At 39.2% G+C, this 18,519-nt stretch overlaps 1 protein-coding gene across 1 annotated transcript; it reads left to right on the forward strand.

Moving 5' to 3' along the window:
* Positions 1–16,715: 16,715 nt before the first annotated feature.
* On the forward strand, positions 16,716–18,483 carry LOC139893511 (proliferating cell nuclear antigen-like). Its single transcript, XM_071876676.1, has 4 exons — positions 16,716–17,034; positions 17,472–17,624; positions 17,698–17,795; positions 17,881–18,483. Exons 1-4 carry the CDS (start codon positions 16,716–16,718, stop codon positions 18,403–18,405), a joined length of 1,095 nt encoding a protein of 364 aa, XP_071732777.1. The 3' UTR covers positions 18,406–18,483.
* The last annotated feature ends 36 nt before the right edge of the window (positions 18,484–18,519 follow it).

Below are 18,519 nucleotides of genomic sequence, written 5' to 3' on the forward strand. Positions count from 1 at the left end.
GAGTGTTATCCGTTTCGAGATCCGCTCTTCGTTGGCCACTTATCGTGGAATGGTAAGCGGTTCCGCTTTTCGTCGGCCATCCTTGTGATTGAGGTAAGTGTTAACGTTTCGGTTGCACTTTTCGTCGGCCTCATGGTGCGTAGTGGTGAGTAGTTAACGATTTTGACCTACTACTCTTCGTCGGCCACTTACGCGTGCGATGGGTGGTGAGTAGTTAACGATTTTGACCTACTACTCTTCGTCGGCCACCATCGAGTCGAATGTCGACATTGGGTATATTGGGATGTGTAATTTTATTAGCATTGTACGTATTCGTTTTTGGCATGTATTATTGTTGAGATCTCTATGCTAATGATGTTGACTTATTGTACGTACGATTAATCGTTTATTTGTTATTGCGGTTTGCTAATGTTATTGTGTTGTTGTGTAGGTGTATGCAAGTAATTGGATTATGTATGTATGCGTATAAGTATTGCATTCACTAAGCATTAGCTTACCCTCTCGTTGTTTACATTTTTAGGTTCGAAGGCGGACGTGGCAAGGGTATGCTCGGGATTAGATGATTTTCCCATTTTGATGCTTGCTTGGATTCGACCTAGGATTGGGTAGTTTATCCCCAACATCATGCTCGTAGTTTGTTGGAACTTAAACTCATTGGGTCGAAGTTGTATTTTGTATTAAAAGGGGTATTTTGGGCATATGTGGGCCCCGCGATGTAAAACTCGTTTTAATTAATTAATCATGTTAGTTTTACTTATACTAATGTGTTGTAAAAAGCGTTTCGTCTGAAAGTGTCGGGAACGAGTCTATCTTTTTCGCATTTAAAAAGCCCGGGGACAGGCCGTTTTGGCGCGGCGCGCCAGATAGGGGGCGCGGCGCGCGGGGTCACTTTACAGCAATTTTTTTTTGTTTGTATTTTCACGGGGTTTGGTCGAGGGTTGGTTTGGGTTGTTACAAGTGGTATCAGAGCATGGTCTAAGGGATTTAGGTGACTTGAGATAGGCGCCTAGACTTAGACTTTTGTGTGTGCTATTATGCGGGACTTGTAGGATTACGGGTCGGTTCGGGTTTCTAGTTAGTGCCTTTGAGAATAGGTGCTTTAACTACGTGTTGATTATGTGTTACTAATCATGTTGTGTTGTGTTGAACATCTAGCGAGATGATTGTTGTATTCATGAGTTCGGCATGGCATGTGAGCGTAATAATGCTTCGCGACCATTATTACGGTTGCAAGCCAAGTCATGCAAGTGATGTACAACAAGTGTTGAACTAGATGGGATGTACGAATGGTGGCATATTATATGTTTGTGAACGATTGATCGCGGTGGTGTGTGTAAGTTATTCATGTTGTGTTCCTAACCGAGTTCATTTCTTAGAATGACGACAACGAGCAAACAAGCCAACGAAGATCAAGACGAAGACGTTGAGTTCGCGGCTAAGGTTGAGGCCATCTTTAAACGTCAAAAAGCGGAGTTTCTCGAGGATGTTAGAAAGGTGTTCCAGGAATCGGTTGATGGGTAAGTAACCGAACTAATCGACGAACGAGTGGATGCCGAAAAGGCATTCGAGGCTAGAAACATTTACCCTCGGGGTGAAGAGAGCGATGGTAACGGTGGACATGGAAGGCAGGACTTCCATTACAAGAACTTCAAGGATGCTCAACCTCCTATGTTTAATGGGGTGAGGGATCCGTTGAAGAGTACATGTTGGGTTTCCGATATCGAGGGGGCTTTTCGTACTAGTGAATGTCCTCCTGAGAAGAAAACGAGGTACAGGTATAGCATGTTACGTGAAGAAGCCAAGTTGTGGTGGGATGACAAGATTCAATTGTATAGCGAGGAACAATGTATGAGCTTGTCATGGGATGAGTTCAAAGAGGAGTTCTTTAACGAGTACCGAACTTCTTCCGACCTTGATAAAATCCGGGACGAGTTACACAATTTACGACAAGGTTCGATGGACTTGGTTACTCTCAAGTCTACCTTCTTGGCAAAGACTCGTTTTTGTCCGGAGTATGTTGGTGACGATCACAAGTTGATGAAAGATTTTTACCGTACGATGAATGATGAATTGAAGGGTAAAATTAGTCGGGGAATGACTAAGTCTTTTGAGGAGCTATTCGAATTGGCTCGGGGTTTTGAACCGGAGGTGTCGAAGCCAAGTGTGTATGATGTTAGTAAACGGAAGTCCGCGACTACGATGCATTCGAACAAGAAAAGTAAGAGTATTTCCGAGGGACGCGGGAGCATGAAAAGGAGTGGCACCGGTGGTTTTGTGCCCACGTGTTATAATTGTGGCGAACGAGGTCATTTATCGCACGAGTGTACGAATGCAAAGTCTAACAAGGTTATGTGTTTTAATTGTCAAAAGGAGGGACACCGAAGGTCGACGTGTCCGGATTTAGTTAGTGATGCATGAGAACCTGACGATGGTGTTCAGGTAATTTTTCGACTATCTTATTGAAACGTACTTATGATGTTGTTTGTTGCATTTTGTGTTAGTGCGTAGTGTAATGAGGGGTAGTGTTCCTCATGGAATTACCCTATGTTGTTGATCCGGTTGTCGGGCGAAGGGCATAAGACTTGGTGCAACCAAGCATTCCTTGATATTTGGAAAATGTTTATACCAAGCCACATGGGTGGGTTTTGGTGTTCGAATGATAGAGCGTGTTCGCTCTCGTGTAGAGGTTGTTAAACCGTGAGGTTCGTCGGGTGGGTAAAACCCGAGAGATCTAGTGTTGATCTCGACGTGTATTGGTGAAGGAGTCTACATGACGCGACGTTAGGTGCCTCTTTCCATACCTACAAGCGTAGTGTTCGACTCCGATGGTGATGCGGTTATGTTGTACTTAGGGTACCGAAGATAAACCCTTAGGTACATGAGTGACTAGGTGAAACTTTGATTAGTTACGGCAATCGGAGAATTTGCAAGGTTAAAGTTTGGGTAAATTATGGTACACTTTTTGTTCGAAGTGTTTGAGGATAGGTTTTTAGTGTGAGATTTCGGATGATGCTCATAGTGGATCTGAAATTTGTGTAGGGACCTAGATTTGGTCGGTTTGCGGTAGAGTACAATTTCGGTTAAAATTGTACTTATGATTTTGGACTTAAATTATCACCGAGGTGGTAATGTGGTAAATCTCGTTGAGAGGTAATGGACGTGTTTGACGAGCAAGGTGAAATCCCTCGGTTAAGGGATGTGTGTGTCGGATTCTCTTCTAGAGAATTATTGTTTTGTGCCTATGTGCGATATAGGTGGTTCTTGCTCGGTTGTGATGGCGATATTCGCGCGTGCGGATATTTTGTGTGCGGGAATTCCTGGATGTGTGGAATGATTCTAAGTATGTGCATATACTTAATTTGTTTATATGTATTGTGGCAAGTATTATCCAATTGCGAGGATTCACTTTTCGTTGGCCACGGTTGAGATGTGATAAGTAGTAAGTGTTATCCGCTAGGATTCGCTTTTCGTCGGCTACTTATTGGTGTATGAATGCGTTTTCCATTAGTAATCGTTTTTGTTTGGCCATGTGTGAGAAGAGGTAAGTGTGATCCGTGAGGATGCGCTTTTTGTCGGCTCTTGTTGCGTAGTGGTAAGCGGTTAACGTTTGACTTATCGCTTTTCGTCGGCCACGTACGCGTAAGGATGTGGGGCAAGTGGTATCCAATCGTGAGGATTCACTTTTCGTCAGCTCCGTTGTATTTGCTTGTTGGCCATGTTATTGTTGTGCGGTTACTTTAGTGATGTACATGATAAGGGTACGCTAAAGGGGTTACTAACTTGATACGAGGTATGGAAAGTTAGCTTACTTATGTCATGCGGTCGAGGCATGAGTTTGTCCCGGTTTGGGGACGAAGCGAGACTTAGTACTCGGTTTGGTAGAATTGGTGAATCACGGAGGATGATTCTAAACAGAAAGGTAACTTTGTGTAAGGTCGCCTAAAGGATTTGTATGAAATCTTCGAATTTGGGGGAAATGTTGTGGACATCGAGTTTGGACGTATGTCGAAGGACCATGGATTTTGGTACTTGCTAATTTGAGTGACAAGGATCACGAGGACGTGATCGATTCTAAGTGGGGGAGAGTTGTAAGACCCAAATATTTATTGTACATAATGTATTTATGGTGTACGATGCGTATACGTAGTGTACGAAGTAGGTACGTGTTGCTTGCTCGAACGTCGAAGAAAACTGGACGTTGTTTGAGGTACAAAGTGTGTACGTATCTTTTCAACCCCAAATAAAGTTTGAGTTGATGTTTCAAAGCCTTACCATTGGAAATAATATCTTATTACGTTTCCAACGATATTTGATTCATCGAAAACGGAGCTACGGTCAAAAAGTTATGGCCAAAACAAGTTTCTGAAATCTGACCTGCAGGGTGGAGCGGCGCCCCACCATTTGGCGCGGCGCGCCGATTGGGTCTGATGCGTTTTTTTCAGCATTTTAAGTGTCTAAATGAAGGGTATTATGGTACTTTCGCATATGGACGGATTGGGGCCATAAAAACTGATCAAATCTGATCCAAGTCTCCTTATTTCATTTTATTTTCCATTTAATTCTCCATTTCTCTCCAAAATCTAAAAACACTCAAGATTCAAGTGAAGATTTGAGGCTCGAGGCTTGTGATTCGATCTTAGGAGCAAGGAGAAAGGTTGCTCTCCTCGTTCTTGGCTACACGGGAGTACAAACGGTAAGTGTTAACTCTAAAATCCGTTTTTGGTTGATTTCTCATATGATTTAGGGTTTAATTGGTGCTAGTAATCTTGTTAATTAGTTTAAAGAACCCTACTAGTCATGAACATGAAGGTTTAAACTAGTGATGGTGGAATTGGTTGTTTATCTTGAGATTAGGGTTTTTTAATGTGATTAGTTGATTAAAGAACCTAATTAGAGTGTTTAATTCATCTAATGAATTATGATTGAAAGGATTTGATGAAAGAACTCTTGAATTGGAAAGTTTGACTAGTTTAGGTCATAAAATGGGTTTTTGAGTAAACGACCCTATAAATGGCGTTTAATGGCTAAAAGAGTTAAGATTAGCTATTTCGGGAACGCGGGAAGTGATTTCATGAGTTTTGGACTTGTGAGTATCGTTTTATGCATATTAGGGTGTAAAACACACTTTAGGACCAAATGGGCGGGTCATGTGTTTAAATGAGTGATCGAATGACCAAACCATGTTCAAATGATGTTGTTGAGGCATAATCACAAGTCATTTGTGATTATGAAGGTTTTCGAGCGAAAAATGGTCTTTGGTCAATAGGATGTTCTAGAAGAACATAAGTGTTGTTTGAGTCGGATAAGCATTTCGTGTAGCTTATTTGCATTGAAACTTTGCGAAGGTGATTTGCGTGAAGTCGGTGGAAGAAGTAAGATCGCGAATACATTCTTCAAGTGTTCAAGGTGAGTGGAATATTTATACGCTTATGTATATAATTTGGTTGCTTGTGTGCGATGTGGTAAGTGACATCCGTTAGGATTCACTTTTCGTGGACCACGATTGAGATGGGAAAATATAGTGAGTGATATCCGTGTGGATAGCTCTTCGTTGGCTATATTCGTTTTGTGTTTGTGGCGAGTGATTAACGTTTGACCTATCGCTCTTTGTCGGCCACGTGTGTATGTGTGTGTTTGGGCATGTAGCGAGTGATTAACGTATGACCTATCACTCTTCATCGGCTACATGTGTATGTTTAGATATGTGGTGAGTGATTAATGTTTGACCTATCGCTCTTCGTCGGCCACATATGTGTGTTGGGGTAAGTGGTGAGTGTTATCCGTTTCGAGATCCGCTCTTCGTTGGCCACTTATCGTGGGATGGTAAGCAGTTCCGCTTTTCGTCGGCCATCCTTGTGATTGAGGTAAGTGTTAATGTTTCGGTTGCACTTTTCGTCGGCCTCATGGTGCGTAGTGGTGAGTAGTTAACGATTTTGACCTACTACTCTTCGTCGGCCACTTACGCGTGCGATGGGTGGTGAGTAGTTAACGATTTTGACCTACTACTCTTCGTCGGCCACCATCGAGTCGAATGTCGACATTGGGTATATTGGGATGTGTAATTTTATTAGCATTGTACGTATTCGTTTTTGGCATGTATTATTGTTGAGATCTCTATGCTAATGATGTTGACTTGTTGTACGTACGATTAATCGTTTATTTGTTATTGCGGTTTGCTAATGTTATTGTGTTGTTGTGTAGGTGTATGCAAGTAATTGGATTATGTATGTATGCGTATAAGTATTGCATTCACTAAGCATTAGCTTACCCTCTCGTTGTTTACATTTTTAGGTTCGAAGGCGGACGTGGCAAGGGTATGCTCGGGATTAGATGATTTTCCCATTTTGATGCTTGCTTGGATTCGACCTAGGATTGGGTAGTTTATCCCCAACATCATGCTCGTAGTTTGTTGGAACTTAAACTCATTGGGTCGAAGTTGTATTTTGTATTAAAAGGGGTATTTTGGGCATATGTGGGCCCCGCGATGTAAAACTCGTTTTAATTAATTAATCATGTTAGTTTTACTTATACTAATGTGTTGTAAAAAGCGTTTCGTCTGAAAGTGTCGGGAACGAGTCTATCTTTTTCGCATTTAAAAAGCCCGGGGACAGGCCGTTTTGGCGCGGCGCGCCAGATAGGGGGCGCGGCGCGCGGGGTCACTGTACAGCAATTTTTTTTTGTTTGTATTTTCACGGGGTTTGGTCGAGGGTTGGTTTGGGTTGTTACAAGTGGTATCAGAGCATGGTCTAAGGGATTTAGGTGACTTGAGATAGGCGCCTAGACTTAGACTTTTGTGTGTGCTATTATGCGGGACTTGTAGGATTACGGGTCGGTTCGGGTTTCTAGTTAGTGCCTTTGAGAATAGGTGCTTTAACTACGTGTTGATTATGTGTTACTAATCATGTTGTGTTGTGTTGAACATCTAGCGAGATGATTGTTGTATTCATGAGTTCGGCATGGCATGTGAGCGTAATAATGCTTCGCGACCATTATTACGGTTGCAAGCCAAGTCATGCAAGTGATGTACAACAAGTGTTGAACTAGATGGGATGTACGAATGGTGGCATATTATATGTTTGTGAACGATTGATCGCGGTGGTGTGTGTAAGTTATTCATGTTGTGTTCCTAACCGAGTTCATTTCTTAGAATGACGACAAGGAGCAAACAAGCCAACGAAGATCAAGACGAAGACGTTGAGTTCACGGTTAAGGTTGAGGCCATCTTTAAACGTCAAAAAGCGGAGTTTCTCGAGGATGTTAGAAAGGTGTTCCAGGAATCGGTTGATGGGCAAGTAACCGAACTAATCGACGAATGAGTGGATGCCGCGATCGAAAAGGCATTCGAGGCTAGAAACATTTACCCTCGGGGTGAAGAGAGCGATGGTAACGATGGACATGGAAGGCGGGACTTCCATTACAAGAACTTCAAGGATGCTCAACCTCCTATGTTTAATGGGGTGAGGGATCCGTTGAAGAGTACATGTTGGGTTTCCGATATCGAGGGGGCTTTTCGTACTAGTGAATGTCCTCCCTAGAAGAAAACGAGGTACGGGTCTAGCATGTTACGTGAAGAAGCCAAGTTGTGGTGGGATGACAAGATTCAATTGTATGGCGAGGAACAATGTATGAGCTTGTCATGGGATGAGTTCAAAGAGGAGTTCTTTAACGAGTACCGAACTTCTTCCGACCTTGATAAAATCCGGGACGAGTTACACAATTTGCGACAAGGTTCGATGGACTTGGTTACTCTCAAGTCTACCTTCTTGGCAAAGACTCGTTTTTGTCCGGAGTATGTTGGTGACGATCACAAGTTGATGAAAGATTTTTACCGTACGATGAATGATGAATTGAAGGGTAAAATTAGTCAGGGAATGGCTAAGTCTTTTGAGGAGCTATTCGAATTGGCTCGGGGTTTCGAACCGGAGGTGTCGAAGCCAAGTGTGTCTGATGTTAGTAAATGGAAGTCCGAGACTACGATGCATTCGAACAAGAAAAGTAAGAGTATTTCCGAGGGACGCGGGAGCATGAAAAGGAGTGGCACCGGTGGTTTTGTGCCCACGTGTTATAATTGTGGCGAACGAGGTCATTTGTCGCGCGAGTGTACGAATGCAAAGTCTAACAAGGTTATGTGTTTTAATTGTCAAAAGGAGGGACACCGAAGGTCGACGTGTCCGGATTTAGTTAGTGATGCATGAGAACCTGACGATGGTGTTCAGGTAATTTTTCGACTATCTTATTGAAACGTACTTATGATGTTGTTTGTTGCATTTTGTGTTAGTGCGTAGTGTAATGAGGGGTAGTGTTCCTCATGGAATTACCCTATGTTGTTGATCCGGTTGTCGGGCGAAGGGCATAAGACATGGTGCAACCAAGCATTCCTTGATATTTGGAAAATGTTTATACCAAGCCACATGGGTGGGTTTTGGTGTTCGAATGATAGAGCGTGTTCGCTCTCGTGTAGAGGTTGTTAAACCGTGAGGTTCGTCGGGTGGGTAAAACCCGAGAGATCTAGTGTTGATCTCGACGTGTATTGGTGAAGGAGTCTACATGACGCGACGTTAGGTGCCTTTTTCCATACCTACAAGCGTAGTGTTCGACTCCGATGGTGATGCGGTTATGTTGTACTTAGGGTACCGAAGATAAACCCTTAGGTACATGAGTGACTAGGTGAAACTTTGATTAGTTACGGCAATCGGAGAATTTGCAAGGTTAAAGTTTGGGTAAATTATGGTACACTTTTCGTTCGAAGTGTTTGAGGATAGGTTTTTAGTGTGAGATTTCAGATGATGCTCATAGTGGATCTGAAATTTGTGTAGGGACCTAGATTTGGTCGGTTTGCGGTAGAGTACAATTTCGGTTAAAATTGTACTTATGATTTTGGACTTAAATTATCACCGAGGTGGTAATGTGGTAAATCTCGTTGAGAGGTAATGGACGTGTTTGACGAGCAAGGTGAAATCCCTCGGTTAAGGGATGTGTGTGTCGGATTCTCTTCTAGAGAATTATTGTTTTGTGCCTATGTGCGATATAGGTGGTTCTTGCTCGGTTGTGATGGCGATATTCGCGCGTGCGGATATTTTGTGTGCGGGAATTCCTGGATGTGTGGAATGATTCTAAGTATGTGCATATACTTAATTTGTTTATATGTATTGTGGCAAGTATTATCCAATTGCGAGGATTCACTTTTCGTTGGCCACGGTTGAGATGTGATAAGTAGTAAGTGTTATCCGCTAGGATTCGCTTTTCGTCGGCTACTTATTGGTGTATGAATGCGTTTTCCATTAGTAATCGTTTTTGTTTGGCCATGTGTGAGAAGAGGTAAGTGTGATCCGTGAGGATGCGCTTTTTGTCGGCTCTTGTTGCGTAGTGGTAAGCGGTTAACGTTTGACTTATCGCTTTTCGTCGGCCACGTACGCGTAAGGATGTGGGGCAAGTGGTATCCAATCGTGAGGATTCACTTTTCGTCGGCTCCGTTGTATTTGCTTGTTGGCCATGTTATTGTTGTGCGGTTACTTTAGTGATGTACATGATAAGGGTACGCTAAAGGGGTTACTAACTTGATACGAGGTATGGAACGTTAGCTTACTTATGTCATGCGGTCGAGGCATGAGTTTGTCCCGGTTTGGGGACGAAGCGAGACTTAGTACTCGGTTTGGTAGAATTGGTGAATCACGGAGGATGATTCTAAACATAAAGGTAACTTTGTGTAAGGTCGCCTAAAGGATTTGTATGAAATCTTCGAATTTGGGGGAAATGTTGTGGACATCGAGTTTGGACGTATGTCGAAGGACCATGGATTTTAGTACTTGCTAATTTGAGTGACAAGGATCACGAGGACGTGATCGATTCTAAGTGGGGGAGAGTTGTAAGACCCAAATATTTATTGTACATAATGTATTTATGGTGTACGATGCGTATACGAAGTGTAAGAAGCAGGTACGTGTTGCTTGCTCGAACGTCGAAGAAAACTGGACGTTGTTTGAGGTACAAAGTGTGTACGTATCTTTTCAACCCCAAATAAAGTTTGAGTTGATGTTTCAAAGCCTTACCATTGGAAAGAATATCTTATTACGTTTCCAACGATATTTGATTCATCGAAAACGGAGCTACGGTCAAAAAGTTATGGCCAAAACAAGTTTCTGAAATCTGACCTGCAGGGTGGAGCGGCGCCCCACCATTTGGCGCGGCGCGCCGATTGGGTCTGATGCGTTTTTTTCAGCATTTTAAGTGTCTAAATGAAGGGTATTATGGTACTTTCGCATATGGACGGATTGGGGCCATAAAAACTGATCAAATCTGATCCAAGTCTCCTTATTTCATTTTATTTTCCATTTAATTCTCCATTTCTCTCCAAAATCTAAAAACACTCAAGATTCAAGTGAAGATTGGCTCGAGGCTTGTGATTCGATCTTAGGAGCAAGGAGAAAGGTTGCTCTCCTCGTTCTTGGCTACACGGGAGTACAAACGGTAAGTGTTAACTCTAAAATCCGTTTTTGGTTGATTTCTCATATGATTTAGGGTTTAATTGGTGCTAGTAATCTTGTTAATTAGTTTAAAGAACCCTACTAGTCATGAACATGAAGGTTTAAACTAGTGATGGTGGAATTGGTTATTTATCTTGAGATTAGGGTTTGTTAATGTGATTAGTTGATTAAAGAACCTAATTAGAGTGTTTAATTCATCTAATGAATTATGATTGAAAGGATTTGATGAAAGAACTCTTGAATTGGAAAGTTTGACTAGTTTAGGTCATAAAATGGGTTTTTGAGTAAACGACCCTATAAATGGCGTTTAATGGCTAAAAGAGTTAAGATTAGCTATTTCGGGAATGCGGGAAGTGATTTCATGAGTTTTGGACTTGTGAGTATCGTTTTATGCATATTAGGGTGTAAAACACACTTTAGGACCAAATGGGCGGGTCATGTGTTTAAATGAGTGATCGAATGACCAAACCATGTTCAAATGATGTTGTTGAGGCATAATCACAAGTCATTTGTGATTATGAAGGTTTTCGAGCGAAAAATGGTCTTTGGTCAAAGTTGGTCAATAGGATGTTCTAGAAGAACATAAGTGTTGTTTGAGTCGGATAAGCATTTCGTGTAGCTTATTTGCATTGAAACTTTGCGTAGGTGATTTGCGTGAAGTCAGTGGAAGAAGTAAGATCGCGGATACGTTCTTCAAGTGTTCAAGGTGAGTGGAATATTTATACGCTTATGATAATTTGGTTGCTTGTGTGCGATGTGGTAAGTGACATCCGTTAGGATTCACTTTTCGTGGACCACGATTGAGATGGGAAAATATAGTGAGTGATATCCGTGTGGATAGCTCTTCGTTGGCTATATTCGTTTTGTGTTTGTGGTGAGTGATTAACGTTTGACCTATCGCTCTTTGTCGGCCACGTGTGTATGTGTGTGTTTGGGCATGTAGCGAGTGATTAACGTATGACCTATCACTCTTCATCGGCTACATGTGTATGTTTAGATATGTGGTGAGTGATTAATGTTTGACCTATCGCTCTTCGCCGGCCACATATGTGTGTTGGGGTAAGTGGTGAGTGTTATCCGTTTCGAGATCCGCTCTTCGTTGGCCACTTATCGTGGGATGGTAAGCGGTTCCGCTTTTCGTCGGCCATCCTTGTGATTGAGGTAAGTGTTAACGTTTCGGTTGCACTTTTCGTCGGTCTCATGGTGCGTAGTGGTGAGTAGTTAACGATTTTGACCTACTACTCTTCGTCGGCCACTTACGCGTGCGATGGGTGGTGAGTAGTTAACGATTTTGACCTACTACTCTTCGTCGGCCACCATCGAGTCGAATGTCGACATTGGGTATATTGGGATGTGTAATTTTATTAGCATTGTACGTATTCGTTTTTGGCATGTATTATTGTTGAGATCTCTATGCTAATGATGTTGACTTGTTGTACGTACGATTAATCGTTTATTTGTTATTGCGGTTTGCTAATGTTATTGTGTTGTTGTGTAGGTGTATGCAAGTAATTGGATTATGTATGTATGCGTATAAGTATTGCATTCACTAAGCATTAGATTACCCTCTCGTTGTTTACATTTTTAGGTTCGAAGGCGGACGTGGCAAGGGTATGCTCGGGATTAGATGATTTTCCCATTTTGATGCTTGCTTGGATTCGACCTAGGATTGGGTAGTTTATCCCCAACATCATGCTCGTAGTTTGTTGGAACTTAAACTCATTGGGTCGAAGTTGTATTTTGTATTAAAAGGGGTATTTTGGGCATATGTGGGCCCCGCGATGTAAAACTCGTTTTAATTAATTAATCATGTTAGTTTTACTTATATTAATGTGTTGTAAAAAGCGTTTCGTCTGAAAGTGTCGGGAACGAGTCTATCTTTTTCGCATTTAAAAAGCCCGGGGACAGGCCGTTTTGGCGCGGCGCGCCAGATAGGGGGCGCGGCGCGCGGGGTCACTGTACAGCAATTTTTTTTTGTTTGTATTTTCACGGGGTTTGGTCGAGGGTTGGTTTGGGTTGTTACAAGTGGTATCAGAGCATGGTCTAAGGGATTTAGGTGACTTGAGATAGGCGCCTAGACTTAGACTTTTGTGTGTGCTATTATAAGAACTGGTGGGCGCGAGTAGTTGTATATGGATCCATAGGGCTTGACATCCCCGTCTGTTCCAGGTATAGAAACCCTAGCCTGAACTATAAAACAGACGTATGCTATTTGAGTTTTGTACACGTTGGATTTCGTGTATTGTACATGTTGGTTGCATGTATGTTAAAACAGGGGTACTTATTATATATACGTTAAAGTTTAGTTATCAGGGTGCTCAATTTCGTAGAATCATTTGATAAACGTTTCAGATGAAACAACTGAAATCTTGTGATCCACCTTTATATACAGAATATGTGCAACATTAAAACTATGAACTCACCAACCTTTGTGTTGACACTTTTAAGCATGTTTATTCTCAGGTTTCTATAAGTCTTCCGCTGTTTGCTTATACGTTATACAAGATATGTGCATGGAGTCATACATGCTTTATTCGAGAAAACTTTGCATTCACAAAATCATCACCATTTATCTTATTTTGACTGCATTGTCAATGGATGTATTATGGTAAACTATTATATACGGTGATTGTTTATATGTAGAAATCAACAGACGTCGAAAACCTTGGATTTATATATTCATTTATGGTGTACCTTTTTAAAAGAATACAATGTTTACAACACGTATCATATAGAGGTCAAAACCTCACTATGAAATCAATGAATGATGTATTCGGCCAAGTGGATTTGGACGGCTCATCACAATATGGATGTGGACATGAGTGAAACTTTTGCTGTTGAATATGGATGTAAATATCGCATAATTCGATACATATCCGATTCATTGTCATTTCTAGTGATGTCAACCTTTTGTAATTTTGATTTCAGATATTATAATGTTATAGTAGAATAAATTAAAAAAGATATTGTTATTATTATTATATACATTAATTATTATTAATTATCATATTTGTTAACATTATTGTAAAATAATAATAATAGTAATAGTAATACTCAATTTAACAATTAGAGTAACAATTTTTTTTAGCTCCGTAGTTCTTTCTGATGATTTTTTCTGTTGTTAATAAAAGTTTATTGGTTTTTTCGTAAAAAAAGTACGGAGGGTCATCAACTTCAATTATTTTGTTGGTGGTTTAGTGACTCCATTCCAATTAATATTACTGTAGTTATTTACAAATATAAATAAATAAATAATTGTCTTTTAATTGTTTTTTAAGATCACATCTAAAAAGACGGTGATAATTTTTTCACTTGATTTTTTAAAATTTATACACATACTACAAAACACTATTTCACTATTCATCAATAGTAATTAGGGGTATTTTCGTCATTTCACCTTTTTTTTTTGTCCCCAACGATAAAATAAGCAACTTTCGTAAAAGAACCAACCCTTCAATGTTACCAAAAGATGTCGAAAAAAAATTCTTTTTTACAATAAAATCAACTAACTTTTTTTTTTCTCTTATCTCTTTTCTTCCTCAACGATAAAGGAGACAACTTTCATAAAATGAACAACCCTTGAATGCTACTAAAAGATGTCGAAAAATATTTTTTTTACAAAATAGATCAACTAACTTTAAAAAAAAAACAACGAACGCTAAAAGAAGCAACTTTCACAAAAGGAACAACCCTTCAATGTTAGATGTCGAAAAAAATTCTTTTTTACAAAATAGATAAGACTTTTTTTTTTAACTCGGATTCAAAACGGAGCCCCGGCGCGAAGCGAGGGCTCCACAACTAGTTACTTCTATAAACTAAAACGAATGGATCATTTAATTGTATAGTACAAACTGTTAACATGTGTGAACTTATTAAAAGTTGAGGTGTAAATATTATAAAAAAAAAATAATTCTCAAAAGTAATCGATGATTGGCATAAAATAGATAAATATATGTATGTATGTATGTATGTATGTATGTATGTATGTATGTATGTATGTATGTATGTATGTATGTATGTATTATCAGCTCAAAAGAATATTATCTGCGATAAGTATACATATGATATGATTAAATAATGGAGGAACACTAATATTTTTTTAACGTCGATATCGACATCGAATGCTCTCATTTGTCACCCATACACGCGTTAGTAGGAAACTCAATTCGGGAAGATGTTGACAGTACCATCGAATGTTGGGAAAACCTTCCAGAGACCTTCCCAAATCGTATCGATGTTCACAATACAATCAAAAGTTGAAAAATCTCTGCTTGGAGTGAAAATCGAACTTGAGTTGGCAGTACCCAAAGTTGGGTCTCTCACCTCATACCACTCAAGCCAAGCTTCGGTGGACGAACACTAAAATTGAAATTAATGATGCATCGGATTCACCGGAATAAAATCTAAATTTATTATTCCATTCGTTCCATAAAAGAGTCTACGTTACTATTTGTATTCGTCCTAAAATAATTGTCCTTTACTTAAAATAGTATTAAAAGTGACAAAAGTTTCAATTTTACCATTTCTATCAATGGAAGTCGGAAAAACTTATATTACTGAAAAAGGAGTTAATTGTGTCTAAGATTTTTCAAGTGTGACACATGAATGTCTCACTCCAATTCATATAATATTCTATGCGATGTTAAGAAGATTTAAAAAATCAATTGGTCATAATTAATCGCGGTGACAGAAAAATAATATATTTTTTCTAAGTTAGTTTTCAAAAAACTTATGTTACAATAATGGAAAATAAGAATGACGAGTGAACAGGAATCAAATGGCAAAAATAATTGGGCAGCCAATAGAAGGCTGTCTACAATTGTGTCATTACCATATATGTGTTTTTAAATTTCTAAAATAATTATCGTTGTTATCTATTTAAATAATAGTTTGTTGTTAAGATTTGTGTAAGGAATTTTTCATTGAATTGTTTGATATCTAATTAATGTGTTATACACTCCTTGACTTTAAATCATGGCTCGCCCCGTTAATACTATACTTGTTTTAGCATTTTAAATAATTTTAATTCATCTTTGATAACTTCAAACTAGATTACATTAAACTTATTGTAGTATTTGGCAATTTTGTAGTAGTACTATTTTACTTTAAGGCAAGAAAAAGGATGTGGTGGTATAAATATGAATGAATTAATATGTCAGATTATGACTATAACTTAACTCTTATTATGCTAACTTAACTTAATCACGTAAACAAGCATTAATAACAAGTTAGGTATCTTATGCCCAATTTGAGTAAAAAGACAATGTATTGATTTTGCTGTGTTTTAGTAATCACAACTTTTGACCAAGGATTGAAAACACCACAAATCTTTATGACCAATTTTTGGTAGTCGACCATGTATTGGGTCGCCCACATTTTTTCTTGTTGGGGTAGTCGACCATGAAAAAATGAGAGGTAGTCGACCATGTTTACACGGTGGTCGATTGGAAACTCAATGAAGCTTGGTCGACCACCTTGAAAAATGAGGTGGTCGACCAAGGTATATGGTGGTCGACCAAAATGTTGGTCGACTCAATGGTGTATATTGGCAATTTTTTTTTAAAAAGGGTATTTTGTTACAAAAGTTTTTTAAAAAGTGTATTTTAGTCAATTACCCGAATTCCAATGGTAGATAAATAACTTAGCTAAAATGGATACAAGTTTAACGTTGTTTAAATTGTGTTTTTCATGAATTTTTTTGAAAAGAAATATCGGCATAATTCAGAGGAGAATTAATCACACACGTGTAAAAGGGAAATCACATTGGAAAAACCCTCAGAGGAAAAATCTAGCAATTTGGTCAATTCAGAAATCGAACTAGTGACCTCTTAAAACCCAGACTAACCGGCGTACCGTTCAGATAATGCCTACTTGTTTTTTTTTTTTTTTTTCATGAAATAAATCTTCAAACATCTTGCCAGTTTTACCTGAAATTTCGTTTTGTCTTCGAAGATATTTAACATTGGAAAAGTCTAAAATAAATTACTGGAAAATATATGATACCGAGTAAAATAAATTGATCGTTTCCCGCCAAATACCAAAAACCACGTCGTTTCGTTGCTAACATTTCTGGCGGGAACACTATCATTTCTCCCGCCAATAAACCATTTCTTCTACTCCAATTCATATATCTCACTCGAATACACTATTTTCACCTTCCTCTGATACACACACACACACACACACACACACACACAGTAAATTCACACAATCACACACACACAGAGCAAAATGTTGGAATTAAGGTTAGTGCAGGGGAGTCTATTGAAGAAAGTGATGGAATCGATCAAAGATCTAGTGAATGACGCAAACTTCGACTGTTCATCCACTGGATTCTCACTTCAAGCAATGGATTCAAGCCACGTGGCGCTCGTATCGCTTCTTCTCAGATCTGAGGGTTTCGAACATTACAGGTGCGATCGTAGCTTATCGATGGGAATGAATCTCGGTAACATGGCTAAAATGCTCCGGTGTGCAGGAAACGATGATATCGTCACTATTAAGGCTGATGACGGCGGTGATTGCGTCACTTTCATGTTTGAAAGCCCTAGTAATATACATTTTCATTCATCTATACTGTATCTAGTTTTGCGTGATTTATGTTTTTGTGAATTGACTGATTAGTGAGCGGTCATGAAATGTTAGGGTTAGGGCATTTGTTGAATTTGGGGGGTTTTTTTTGAAGCAGTAATGCTTGTTTACATTTATTAGTAATTACATTTATTAATAACTGCATTGTTAATTAATTAATGAAATAAGAATAGGGTTAATTGAAGGCATTTATGATAATGCTAAATTAAAGTAGTTATGTTAGCAAGCAACATTTGTCTTTCTGTATTCTGTTTGTTACTTTTACTTGAATTTATTCAAGTTGTTTTTGGTGGTTACTTTATTTTCATTGTTTAATCTGTACTGTGATATAGTTTTTGGGTAATAAAATAGGATATTTGTATGTTATTGCTGATTGAAATGCTTGAAATGGTTCAGATCAAGACAAGATATCTGATTTTGAGATGAAGCTAATGGACATAGACAGTGAGCACCTTGGTATCCCAGAAGCAGAGTATGACTCTATTGTTCGAATGCCATCGTCTGAGTTTGCCAGAATCTGCAAAGATCTTAGCACCATTGGGGACACTGGTATCTATCTTTTTTGCCACGTCATCTTTTTTTTTTTTTAAATGTTGATTTGTAATTAAATTGGTTGTTGTAGTTGTGATATCTGTTACAAAGGAAGGTGTAAAGTTTTCAACCAAAGGTGACATTGGCACTGCAAATATTGTGCTGAGACAAAACACTTCTGTTGATAAGGTATAATGACTTTTTAGACTAACTACATGAAACAAGATTCAAATTGGATGTGAATTTTTGTTACTTTCTGTTTAAACTTATGCAGCCAGAAGATGCTACATTGATCGAAATGGAGACACCTGTTTCATTGACATTTGCACTGAGGTACATGAATTCTTTCGCGAAGGCGACTCCATTGGCAAGCCAAGTGACAGTGAGCTTATCTTCTGAACTGCCTGTTGTGGTTGAATACAAGATTGCAGAAATGGGTTATTTAAGGTTTTACTTGGCTCCAAAGATTGAAGAAGATGAAGAGATGGGTGGTCAACAAGCTGAACCACAGCCGAAAACAAAGAAACAGCCAGAGAAAAAGCCAACATCTGAGCCTGAAACCAATGGTGAGCCACCTAAACGTCGGGTAATGAATGTTGACCTTGATGAAGAAGAAGAGGAATTAAAGCCACAGATTGTAACTGAGCCTAAAAGTGCAGGTGACTATGTTGAAGTTATTGGTTCTAAGGCTGGGACTGGCATTGTTAAGCCCAAACAAGAGATTAATGGGGATGAAGATGTGAAGCCTAATATTGAGAAAGAAACTAATGGTGAAGCTGAAACAATGGATGTGGAGTAGCGCTTATGCAAAGTCTTATAATATTTGAACTTTGGTTTAATTTTCTGAATGCCAGATGAAAGCATATTTGTAAACCCTAGAGTGTGTTTGATGGGCTAATTTAATCTATATTCT

The sequence above is a fragment of the Rutidosis leptorrhynchoides genome, chromosome 2 (assembly GCF_046630445.1).
Source record: "Rutidosis leptorrhynchoides isolate AG116_Rl617_1_P2 chromosome 2, CSIRO_AGI_Rlap_v1, whole genome shotgun sequence".
NCBI classification, from domain to species: Eukaryota; Viridiplantae; Streptophyta; class Magnoliopsida; order Asterales; family Asteraceae; genus Rutidosis; species Rutidosis leptorrhynchoides.

Excerpts from the sequence above, each read along its gene's own strand:
- LOC139893511 (XM_071876676.1), top strand. The coding sequence starts at position 16,716 with ATGTTGGAATTAAGGTTAGTGCAGGGGAGTCTATTGAAGAAAGTGATG. Across the intron at positions 17,035-17,471 it reads TTTCATGTTTGAAAGCCCTA|ATCAAGACAAGATATCTGAT; the intron begins GTAATATACATT and ends GAAATGGTTCAG. Across the intron at positions 17,625-17,697 it reads TAGCACCATTGGGGACACTG|TTGTGATATCTGTTACAAAG; the intron begins GTATCTATCTTT and ends TGGTTGTTGTAG.